Genomic DNA, 12,758 nt, shown 5'->3' with positions numbered 1-12,758 from the left:
CAACTGTGGGCAGTCTATTCGCATAATTTTAACTATCCTTACAGAAAAAATAAAGCTTGTTTTTAAAGGTAATATCTTGTTCCTCAATTTATGTCCTTTGTCTCTTGTCCTTATTTAGGATTTACTGTCCATGAAATGCCTGTCCCTATGTCAAATCTGACTGGAATGTTGTAGTGATTTCAAAAGTTGTTAAGAAGAAAGGCAGCAGGGTAAGGAGGAGCTCGAGACTGTAGCAGTGACACACAGAGGTGATGTTATGACTGTGGAAGCAGAACTAGTGGTTGCCTTTAGGTCCACACAGAACATTCTTACAGATGTGGGAGAAGAGCAGATATCCCCTTCATCCTGTTATACTTCTAGGAAACTTCCACTTTGAGTTCCCATCAGATTTAGTGAATACCAAGTTATACCTTCAATTAATTACTCCATCAATTTTTTTCCATGTGTTTCAGAGACAGCTAATAACAAGGAATAGAAGTTATGTCTTAATGAACATCCTCTTCTTGCACCTGCTCTTCTGTTCACATGAATTTTTAAAAATTTTATTGGGCTGGGAAAAGAGAAAGGCTTTTATGGACTGTCTCACAAGCTGCAGACGCATGAACAGGAGGCATCAGAAAAAGTTTTATATAATACAGATTTTTTGAAGTCAAGCTGCCAAGAATTCAAGTGTTTGAAATACCCAAACTTTTGTCTCCCTGCCAGAGTGCCTTCTATACACACCAGGATAATTTTTCAACAGCAGTATGATCATTCCTTTTTCAATTAGGAGTTTTTCCCAGGTTCTGATAACTGACTTCAAATCGTTGAAACCTTCAACCAACATTACATAGGATAAAGAATAGAGTGTAGCTTTTCTGTCTTTAAATGATTGTATGTAGGCAGTTCCTCTGAGTGCCTGGATTACCAATGTAGGCAGCTGCTGAAGTTTACAGCATGTAGAGGACTGGCAGAGGAAAGTGCTCATTTACCAAGCTCTAACTCAAGGCCGAGGTGAATCTTCCAGAAATCAGAAGATAACAGAGTGCAGTGTCCAAGACCCAGCTGTGGGGGTCCCCATTTTTAAATTCAAATTTATTGAAGGGATTGTAGTACAATATATGTGATGACTTCTGCAGGAGCAGGGAGAAGATGGCATTTTTAACTGAGGAGGATGTTTTAGTTGTATAAATCCTGGAAGATAACTTCACAGCTGTTAACATTCATGGGCAATAATAACCTGTCTTTAGCTGGCAGCTCTCCTCATATCCATTTGTGGCTTCTAAAATGGATTTCTAAGAGAGAAAATACAAACCTGTCTAAGAGACAAATATAAGCCTGTTCCCAAAGAAAAGGTTACCTATTACATATTCAACTGTAGTGCTGTCCTCCTGGAAAAATATGCTGGGTTATTTTCCAAAATGCTAAATAATAATTTTGGAGATGAAGCTGAATGGCAATATTTTCAAACAAATTTCCTGTGAAAACAGGCCCTGGATATGATTTGTGCTTTGGGTCAAATAAAGAGCAGAAATTTATTCTGATGGTGAATGCTGCAGGATCACAGAATCAATTAGGTTGGAAAACACCTCTAAGTTACTTGAGTCCAAATGTTGACTGAAGACCACCTTGCCAACTAGACCATGGCAGTAAGTGCCACTGCCAAGTCATTTCTCATCCAGGGATGGTCACTCCACCACCTCCCTGGGCAGTCCGTTCCAATGTTTAACAACCCTTCCTGTGCAGAAATTCCTCCAGTTCAACCTGAACCTCCACTGGCACAGCCTGAGGCTTTGCCCTGTGCAAAGGGACTCTATGTAATACACTTCTGGGGACTATGTTTACAAGATTGTCTGGCATAAGGATGTGGGACATGGAGAAAAGGTCAGCTACCTAAAAATGGCAAAAACAATACTGCTTTTTTATTAGCTTTATTATACTAAAGGACTTAACAAAAATCCTATCACCAGCAAATTATACAAATCCCCTCTAAGAGATAATTTCATACTGCACGTACATGACTGACTCCAGCCGACTGTGGTTTGTATTAAATAATCTAATTGATATCCTTGGCCTATTAACCTTTTGTGTAAGCTGATAGTTCTTAGCTGTATCACTAAGTTCTTCTGCTTAGCAGCATTCTTATGAACTTGTCAGCTTCATTTAATGTCAGCTTCCTGTAGGCAACACCAGAAACTTTTAGAACTTTTTTTTTTTTAAATTTTTGCTAGGTGGATATCACTTTTATCTTTTAGTTTTTCTAGCCTTCTGTAACAGAGAAGCTAAAATAAGCTGCTAGTTCAATTAAAAAAATATATTGACGTTAAAGTGAGCATCAAAAATTCAAACAGAAGTAGTCAAAGTTTTTATCCACATACTTACACCATTCCATGAAAAGAAGCCTTAAAAAACCACACCATGAACTTCTGAGAGCTGAGGAGTGGGGGAACAGGTATTGAGCAGAATGAGAAGACCCCAGAGTGACATAGGACTGGGCTGGGTGTCCAGCCATGTCCCAGGATGCCCCAAGCATTTCCATCTTCAGCTGCATCTCATGGCTGATTTCCTCCTGTGACCTGGGAATTCAGTTCAGCCACCAGCACATGTGCCAGCACAGCCCCGCTCCAAAACACAGGAGATTAAATTGGCAGAGACAGGCTGACTACAAGATCATGAATTGCAGCCTGGCAAGCATTAAACTATTTTTAAGTGACAGAGATCAGCAGTATTCACAGCAACAGAGGAGACTGCACTTGGAAATAAAATGTTAAGAAACAAGGGAGTCAAAATAATCTGCTCACCTCAGAGTCACTCTACCACTGTTACAACAAGGAAGACAGGTGACTATGTATGTTCTTCCTCACTGTTCAGCTTCTTCAGCTTCTTCACTAAGCAATGCAGATGAAAAGAAGAGGAATATAAACCAGTCAGTGACCCAACAGTAGCAGTCTTTCTCAGTCATCTTCCTCCTTATTCACAATCACAACAGGCGAATTCTCCTTTTCCTTTCCTAAAGAGGAAATATGCTTGATACTGTGTTAAACATTAAGTTAAATCATCTACATTATCAAAATGTGCCTGCAAGAAATATGCTGAATACTCCTGCTCTGAGAAATTAGATGTCCCTATGATGCAAATTTAATTGAGATCTAGTGTTCATGATCTGAGAGCTACCAAAGCAAGTACTATGGAGAAAGGGCCAGTGCCTGCACTTGTTTGCCTCTGCAAACCTGGGACTACACAGAGGTTGCTAGGGGCAGAAATTGGTCTGTCAAAGAGATTTCTCACATTAAAGGTTGGGAAAAAGATATGCTCCAATATTTGTGTTTACAGGATACACCTCCAGATCTTAAGCAACATAATACTTTTTTTTTTAATACAGCCAAGCATTTTTGATGATTGTTTTGTATTTTATCAAAAGTTAACGATCTTCAGCTCTCAACTTCATCCAAGGTAGAAGTAACCAATCCTCACTGCAGGGAGTGCTGGGCAGTACACTTGAAAGAACAAACTTAATTTCCAAGCTAACAAGAAAGTTCTGGTAGATTTTTTTTTCCTAATTACCAATAAACACAGCCCTAGAAGAGGTTAAATTTGCACCCTGTCAGCTCTGTACAGACACATTAGCACACTGTAGGATCTCAGAAGATCCCTGCCCATCTGGCTGGGGTTGGCTCTTTTACTCAATGAGGAACTGTTTTTAGGTAAACACTGCAGCAAGAGCAAGTGCTGTTTGGAGAAGATTGGGGCAGTTTATGTGGTTCAGTTTTATTAAAACTAGGTATTGAAATTTATTTTTTGCATTGTTTAATCTGTAAAGAATATAAGCATTTAAAGAAGAGTCTTACTAAAAGAAACACCTGGTAGAACATACATTTCAGTACTTTATACATTGCTTTATGACAGAAAGAAAAGACCTGTTCTGCTGTGGATTTTTAGTTACATGTGATATAAGCAAATTTTAAATGCCGAGATCAGAATGCCACAAGCTGAATTGCAACTTTGTATTTTGTATACAACTTAGTCTAGCAAAGGGGAGAAAAAAGCATTTTTTAACATACCTCTGTTTAAAACTGGATTTATTAAATGTCTATGTACTAAGTAGTTTGCAAATTAGGACCTAAGAGATTGGCTTTTCATATTGGAGAATTATGAGTGTTGGCCTTTTTGTTATAAATAATAAAATCAAATAATATAACTCTGCTTAAATAAAATCAATGTTTTACGCTTCTCTGTGGAAGGCTGATTTTTTTAATGTTGATAACTATGTTAGAGCCATAAATAAGAGAGTTTCAGTTATTCTAGACTTCCTGTACTAGAAGAATACGTATCAAGAAAATGTCTTGAATGGTTTTGATTTAAATATATAGTCTAAAAACTACAAATGCCTTCACCTGAAGAATCATAAAGCTAAAAGGGAATTTCAGTTCCTGAGTTTTTGTAGAATGGCACTTACTGATAAAAGCATTTAATGGAAGCAGTGTGTTCTGCCCTGTGCACTGCATCCAGCATGGAACTTTTTCCAGGTGTTTCATTTACATTTCGGTCTCAGACTGACTGTTTCTGTGGAAAGCAATGGTGCATTATTCACTCTCCTACCACTGAGCGCTATAATGGACTCAGATGCCAAAACAATATCGCAACTGCCACCTAGTGTTGGGCTGGAGGTGGGCACAAAGGCTGCGGGACACAGGGTAGGAAGGCAGTGGGGAAGAATGGGAGCAGTAAAAAGGGATAAACCATTGTGGTTATAAAAGGCTGAACTTAGCCCGTGTTCCACACTCTTGAAGCCAGCTGATTTACAGTGAACTAAAAATTAACTTCAACTAAATCTCCTACAAATCAGTGAAATAAATCCCAACCAAGTAATTACATCTAAACATAGCTGTAACAGAGAAACCTAAATATAAATTAGGACTTAAACTCCATTTAAAAATTTAAGTGTAACTCCATTCAATTGCATTTTAATTATTAATAATTGACAGAATAAAGGAAATCTTTTTTGTGTTTCCTAGAAAGTCACTGCCATATTAGTTAGTACTCTTTCCTAACAAGTCTGACCATGTGTTTTTCTTAGGTGGGATTGCTTATGGAGTCAGACCTATAGAGCATAAGATGCATTATTAGTACAGCCAAGAAGACAGAACAAGAACAGAAGCCAAAACTAGTCAAAGTTTATGTATAGGAAGTTTATTTAGAAAAAAGTCAGGCATTTTTCAAAGGCTGTTTGGAGCTTTGCTGTTTGAAATAACAAAGGCATTATCTTGCTTTTAATAAAAATAATTATCTCCCAATGAAAGCAAGATAATATTACAAAAAATCCTTATATCTGCACATATTGTCTGTGATAACTTCTTTATGAATCTTTTTTTAATAGTGTTACAATTTATAAGCTCAGTGAAAAGAAGGAATGACTGTTTCCCATCATATCTAGGACTGGTGAATAGGGCTGAGTGTTCTCACAGTATCCATTTCTACTTGACAGAAGATCAATACAGAAGGATGGGATAAGTTACCAGCATCACCAGTTGGACTTCTCAATATTGCTTAATCACTCCATCAAACCAATGCTTCTGACCTTAATGGCACAGGAAAAAATTACAAGAACTGTAATGACATGGTAGCTGAAAAAGCTTCCTGTCCTGGAGAATTTAATCCTTAGCTATTAGGGTGTAGATAATAAGCTTATTCTTTTGGTACAAATTATTTATTATTGAATAAGCAAGCTGGAACATTTTTGTAATGGAGTATCAAACCACAAGCAGGAAAAGAAAAAATTGTTCCCATAATAGACAAGCACATTTTTGCAGTTGCAATTATATTTTATTTTCATAAAACATTTTTAAAATTTTGTTGCTTTTTTTTTTAAAAATCAAAACATACTCAAAGTTGAATTGCTATGAAGAAAAATTATGAAAAAGGTTACAGGTAGATATTAATTTTAATCTAATTTATAAAGGTACCTCTTCAGAAAAATCATAATTTTCTTCCTTCTGAAATTAATATTAACTTTCTCAATCAATTGATTACATATGAAAACATCTGAGTCCCAACAGTAATCTATTATGTAAAGAAGAGGTTAAGAAAATTCAGAAGCAAATACAGTAAAATTCCTCAGAAGTGAAGATGTATGCTAAGCAATTCAAGTGTTCTGTTTTCTCATTTTTTCTGATTTGAAATTGTTACTAAAATCCCACTATTATAAATCAGTATAGTTTTCCATGTCCAGATCACCCATAGTATAACTCTAATACATTCACCCAGGCATGTACCTTAATACCTGAATATCCAGTCACCTCCACAAAGGGCAGGTCCTGTCCTGCAATCTGGCTCAGCTGATTTTAGCAGGACTCAGGCACTTTTCAGCATTTGCCAGCAGAGAACTCATTTTAAGTCCTGCAGAAAGCACCTTTCCTCAGTAAATTTACTGATTTCAACTGTGTGTAACTGCTGTTAGTCTGCTGTAGGAATCAGATATAAGGGAGAACTATGAACTAAATAGAAAACTGTCATTGTAAGATATCCAGTCTCTACTTATAGTCATGCTGAAGCATCTTGGAGAGGTCCCTTAATGGCAATAGCTTCAATCTCAACTCTGGCCCCCTGGAACAAAACAATAAAGAAACATTATTAGGAGTTTAATCTATTTTACGAAGCAATTGGATGAACTTTGTAAGAACAGAATGACATTTGAGAGAGATTATATTTCTGACAGTTGTATTACTGATTTAGCAATGTTAGTAGTATTGTAAATTCAATTTATACTCACTCAAGTATCACAACCCTTTATTTCTAATGTTTTATCTATCTTCTACCATAAATAAATGTGTATTGCCTATTCAGATCTCTGATAATGTGTGAGAATAACAATAGCATACTTAGAATACAAACCAATTAAGAGTCTTCATTAAAATAAATGCAATCAAAGCTATTTCAGAATAAGAAAAGCTGTCAGAATGCTTCAGTAGTAAGGTATTCCAGAAAATTTTTGGGTCTTTTGTAGATAGAAAAGTGACACTTACTCTGGGCAAGGCAGCAACTTGATAGGCTGCTCTGGCTGGGAAGTTTGCCTTGAAAACTGCAATTTAAACAGAAACATCCAGTAATCACTAAACTTGACTTGATAAAACAGAGTTCAAAGTAATCTGTATAAAATTAAATCATTGGAACAGTTTCAGTTTCAAGGCTACAAGACTTCTATGTCAGCTATCATTTCCCCCTTGTTTTGTTTTGTTGAGTGACTGCTCCCAATCTCAGCAAGCCACCACTCATCCCCAGCTGCAGTTGTGACTGATAACTTGCATTCTGCTGACACTGCAGGGCCTTAACACCAACTTGGCTGAAAAAGGAAGATTAAATCAGAATGGTGATCATCCAATTTCAAACACCAGAGAGTGGGAGATGGCCCTTTCACAAAAAGAGCAGGAGAGAGAAAACAGGTCCCTGCCAAAAGAGTAATCAACAAAGATCCCAGATTCACATAAAGTCACCAGGAGTCCAACTTTACTCATATCAAAGGAAAAGAAAGGAAAAATAGGCCCTTGATTTATTCCTCAGTGCCCATTTAGATATGACAATCACAGATATTACGACAGGGGTAAGGCATGGGGAAGGGTACTAGTAAAGATGTAAGAGCTGAATTTATAGAATATTAGAATAGTTCAGGTTGAAAGGCACATTTGAAGATCATATAGTCCAATTTACCACCATACCACAGCCAAGAACATCTTTCTCTATATCGGGTTGCTCAAAGTCCTGTCCAACCTAACTGAACATTTCCAAGAAATTTGCATAATGAAGTGAAAGTTTTACTAGTGACAGTTATCACAAAACTGTTAATAATGGCAATTTCGGGGTCCTGCATTGAGATAATAACTCACAATCAAAGAACAGCAGCAACTGTTTTCTCAAACTCCAGGCTGGAGGCAACAAATAAGGAAGCAGGCAGCTGGTCTGGTTTTACCCTGCTTAAGCACACACACCCCCCAAGTATATTTTGACAAGTAGGAGACTGCTGCTTGCTCATCAATGAGACTTCATTCAAGACCAGATGTTGCTATCTAATTAAAAGCCAAAGCTATATAAATAAGAAGCTCATGCAAATTGTCCCAAATTACACAACACAGCTCATTGGAATCACCCATTTCAGTCTACATTCAGTTTTGTTGACCAAGCATTGTTCTCTTTTTTCTTCAAGGGGAGGAGCATGGCTCATACTTCTATAAAGAATGAGCCCCATCCCATAACAACAACCCTCAAGTTGTTCAAAGATACATACTTTAAAGTAATGGAGATGCAAAATCTGAAATTCAGCATTTGAAGGCTGCCTACAGTGGAATTATAGCCAAGACAGCAGAGAATCAAGCAAGATAAAGAGACAAAGAACATCAACCTGTAGGGATAGCAGGAGCTGATCTTCACTGGACAGTGAGTTAGTTAGTGGTAAGGTAGAACACAAATCCACAGGAAATAAGCCTCTGCTTAATCTGATACTTGAAAATGAACATTTTTTTAAATTTCGACATCTGAGTCATTAAAACACTTTGACTATCACAAACATAATTTGTTCCACATGCCATAACAGTAAAACACAAGCAAAGTATCTACTTACATTGTTTGTAAACATCATTAATATCATTGTAGTCCTTCATGTCTGCCATCAAAACTGTAGTCTTCACAACTAGAAATCACATAAGTGCAGTTATTTTACACCTCTGACTTGCATGCAAAAATTGAAAAACTTTAGTGCATTTCTTGCTTTTATTTCATACATTTCTCTCAAATATTCTAAACACTCTGAAAAGTTTTGCAGATAATGATGATTAGAGCTACTACCTAGGGAACCACCTAAAAAATCTGAGCACCTAGTATGTAATAAAACTTTAAGGAATTAAGCCATTCCTGACTAGCTCTGAAAAAGCCAAATTCTTCCAAGAGGCACTGAATTGATAAGCAGATCTATTAAAATAGCTGTTGTAAGCCAGCTGCTGGCAATAACTTAGATATAATATCTGCTGCTAGAAAAAAAAGTTCATAGAAGGTCTGAAAATATAGTCTATGCTAGAATTTTTTCCCAGGACTGCCTAACTCAGCATTAATCCTGGTGTGGCTCCACCACTAGAGTCCTCCACCCAAGAAGTATTGCCTAGAATATGAACACTACAGATACAAACTTGCTTTCCCCTGGAGTAAAGCCTGAGATGCTTAAAATGTCTGTAGTCACTGCAACATTGTCTGTACCTGAGCTTCCCCAGTTGGAATTAAAATATTAGTACATTTGCCAGGAATTTTTGATGAAAGGCAGCGTTCCATTGATACCCATTGCAAATATTTATTTTTTTTTTACCCTAAATTCACAATTTCTTTTGTTTCTTCCATCTATTGGTAACAACTGAATGTTCAGAAGATAGCTTTTTTTTCTTAAAAAAAAAAAAAAATCACTTGATTTTTTTATATATTAATTCAGGTAAAACAAACCACCTGTTTGCCACAGTCACAGCAGCACTTACCATTGCCATAGTCACAGCCTGCAGCTTTCAGGATTTCTCCCATGTTTTTTAGAGCCTTAAAAAAAATGAAAAAAAAATATTTTCACTATCAGCTGGGTTATATTTACCTAACTATGTAAATACGACTTGTGACTTGGCTGAATCTATGTTTTTCTGTAAGTCAAACCAGCAAAACCTCAACTGTCAAAAAAAGACTGACCTGAATAAAAATTAATGAAAGGGAGCATCTAATAAATATTAAACCATACATTTGTTAGATGTAAATACACGATGCAGCTCCATCTCATCCTATTACCTCACTCCACCTCTTTGCTGTTGGGAGAGTAAAACTTTCCCTGACTCAAGCCAGAGGTTTTATTGCTTTGCTTCAAACATTGATTTTTTTCTTACCTTCCTACATGAAACAGATTTCTACCTGACCTCCAAGTTTTCCAAGTTATTGGAAAAATGACAGCTTTAGTTAAAGATGGAATGACTTCCTCCTGTTTTCCCTCATCTGGAAGATGTGACATGCTTCCTAGTCTCCTCAATTTCTCACAATTCCAGTTTAATTGGACACTTGTCAACTCCATTACAAGTTAATTGCTGCATGATTTCTTACCTGCTTGGCTTCCTCCTTTGCCCCTCCAGAGACAAGCTGCCCAGTGGAAGGTTCCAGCCCTATCTGCCCTGCAATGTACATTGTCCGGTCCACCAGCACAGCTTGGCTGAAAACACAGGTGACATTTTAGATCTAACATTTCCCCACGAAAACATTTCAAATTTCAAATCTGAAAGCACATTTCAAATTTTCTACAGTACTTTATAATGTATCAGAAAGAAGACTGAGGTTGTGCACATGCAAGCCTGTACATGCAGTCATACATCAATCTGCTTATGCTTTTGAAGAGCTTAGATTATACCATCTGCCCTAAAGGAGATAAACCCTGCTTCTTGCACAAGTATGGATGCAGCTAACAAGACTAAACTGAGCTACAGGTTCCACACAGCCAATAGCACAGAAGGAAAGCAGAGTAAATAAAAACATTTTTTTGCACCTGCCCAGATAAATATTCCATCCCAGCTTGAGAAGCAGACAATACCTTTCAACTACATTTTAGCTGCACAGCACTGAAGTGAAAAAAAAAAAGTAAAAAGAGATTTAACATTTTTTTTCTTAAACAGGCACTATGAAAATGAGTTGCACCTGTGAAGTGACACCATGCATCCTGGTTGTCTGGCAGTATTCCTCCAGAGTAATGAATTTGGCCAGTCAACAGAACACCTTGGTCACTCTATCCCCAGAAAAATCACTATCCTCTCACCAAGTAACCTGAGTGACTTCTTGGCAGGGTTTATTCAGAAGAATGCAAAATTCAAGCTATTCAAAAAACATTTATATAAAAATGTAAAGTGTGCTTTTGTTGGAGTTGAGTTGGCAATTATTAATGTCTCTACTACAAAGGGGTTAAAAGTTGAAACCAAAGATTTAAACTTCCTAGCAAACATTATGCAAGAGACAACTTAATTCTCTTCAACCAATAGTTAAAAATATTTTGCAAATAAGTTATAGAAAGATTCTTTTGGAAGTGTTTATGGCATGTCAACACCATTTTTCATCTCTCTTCTCATTCCACAAGAAAATGCATTGTTTTGACCATTCAGCAACTCTCTCAAGCTACACAAACTTGAGTTAGGCACCTCCCTGAAGTATCTGAAATAGGAGGTTTGCTTCCTTTTAATGTTGATGGAAAAAGAGGGACCCATTCAGAGAATATTTTTACTGCATGTCTCAACTGAGATTCACTCAGTTGGATTGTCTTCATCCATCCACAGGGGACCAATCTAATCTAGGGACTCAGTCAAATGATCAGGGTCAGGCAGTTTGAACACTGCCATCATTCCCATCTGCACCAGCCTTTATTGGGACCCCTTCTCTGCTCCCTCTTCTTGGTGTGCTCACCAGTGGAATCCTGTATCAATGGAAGCAGGAACAATTTACCAGCCAAGGAGTGCACTTCTACTGCACTCAAATGCATGAATGAAGCTAAAGGGAAGCTTCAACTCCACAAACCCAAATCATTCTGTAACTGCAGATGAACCTCATAACTAGGGCCAATCGTAGCTACTCATTAATCAGCAGGGATGTGAATGTGTGTCTAAAGTCATTCAGGTTACAGTGTACCTAAATGCATAACTGGGCAGACACTGTGACCTTAGAACAACATTGTCTGTCAGAGAGATAGTGTTAGGAATTATGCTCTTCGTTAATAAGATCATCTTTACTCAAATGATTGTGGATTAATACAAAACCAGTATCCTTTAAAAGATCAATAACATTAATGAGACATAGAGACACATACACAGATATGTGTCTTTTATATATTTATCTACCTACCTATCTCAAAGTACTGGCAAATGGATGCAGCTAAGGAAATAGAAAAACACAGTAAAAACAGGTCACCAAAAAGCATACTGAAGGGCTGTAGGAGAACCAGGAATGAAGCCCATACTTCCCAATTCTTCATTCCACATCAAGCCCTCATTCCTGTGTAACCAAGCTCAGATTTCACAGCAGAGATGTGGCAGTTATTTCTTGTGCAACTTCTGCTCTTTGGACTTTGACAAATTTACTAAAATCTGATAAACTAAGTTAGGGATAAACTTTATGACGTTAGACCCGTCATACATTTAACAGGCTGCTTAATAAGCAGTATTTAATCAAAAACTATCAATAAGCACAACATTTTGGAGTGGAAACCTATGTTGAAGGCTGGGACAGTGGTGTGTGGTGCAGAAAAAGAATTGTTGCCTTCCCATGTCTTAGATGTTCTCCTGATGTCAAGCAATGCCAGGCCTCTGGCTGCAATCCACCAACAGTTTATTGTTTACAGAAGTTAACCTTCACGTCATGTCTCTCTGCTTCTACACTTTGTATTTTTCCATCTTTATAGTATCTGTAAGAAACTCACAGTTTGAAGCTTAGAAAGCTCAAGACACAAAGTAATGGAGAGATAAAAATGCACCTGGAAGGCACGAAGATGCTATTGTGAACACAAAGCCTGATTACAGAATTAAAAATTCTTAGAAAATGTCCTGGTAAAAACCCTTCAGTACTTTAGCTATAAGAATCTACTATACTGAGTCCACATTTTATCCAAATTGCAAAGAGAAGCCTTTCTGCAGTTAAAATTGGGAGTTTTCTTTATTTTAGTTATATGCAGAACTGCTACAACGACATAATTATGAAAGTGTCAAACATCTTACATATTTTAGAGCAATTAAGTTTTT

General features: G+C 37.1%; 1 protein-coding gene across 1 annotated transcript; it reads right to left on the bottom strand.

The window, feature by feature from the left end:
* Positions 1–6,519: 6,519 nt before the first annotated feature.
* Positions 6,520–10,170, bottom strand: RIDA (reactive intermediate imine deaminase A homolog). The gene is made up of 5 exons (XM_056485897.1): positions 10,090–10,170; positions 9,489–9,543; positions 8,591–8,659; positions 7,002–7,057; positions 6,520–6,582 (listed from the first exon to the last, which is right to left on the bottom strand). Exons 1-5 carry the CDS (start codon positions 10,168–10,170, stop codon positions 6,520–6,522), a joined length of 324 nt encoding a protein of 107 aa, XP_056341872.1.
* Between the last annotated feature and the right edge of the window lie 2,588 nt (positions 10,171–12,758).

Source organism: Oenanthe melanoleuca, chromosome 2 (assembly GCF_029582105.1).
Source record: "Oenanthe melanoleuca isolate GR-GAL-2019-014 chromosome 2, OMel1.0, whole genome shotgun sequence".
NCBI lineage: Eukaryota > Metazoa > Chordata > Aves > Passeriformes > Muscicapidae > Oenanthe > Oenanthe melanoleuca.
The sequence above is the reverse complement of the archived record's forward strand: the minus strand, read 5'-3'. Positions and strand labels throughout refer to the sequence as shown.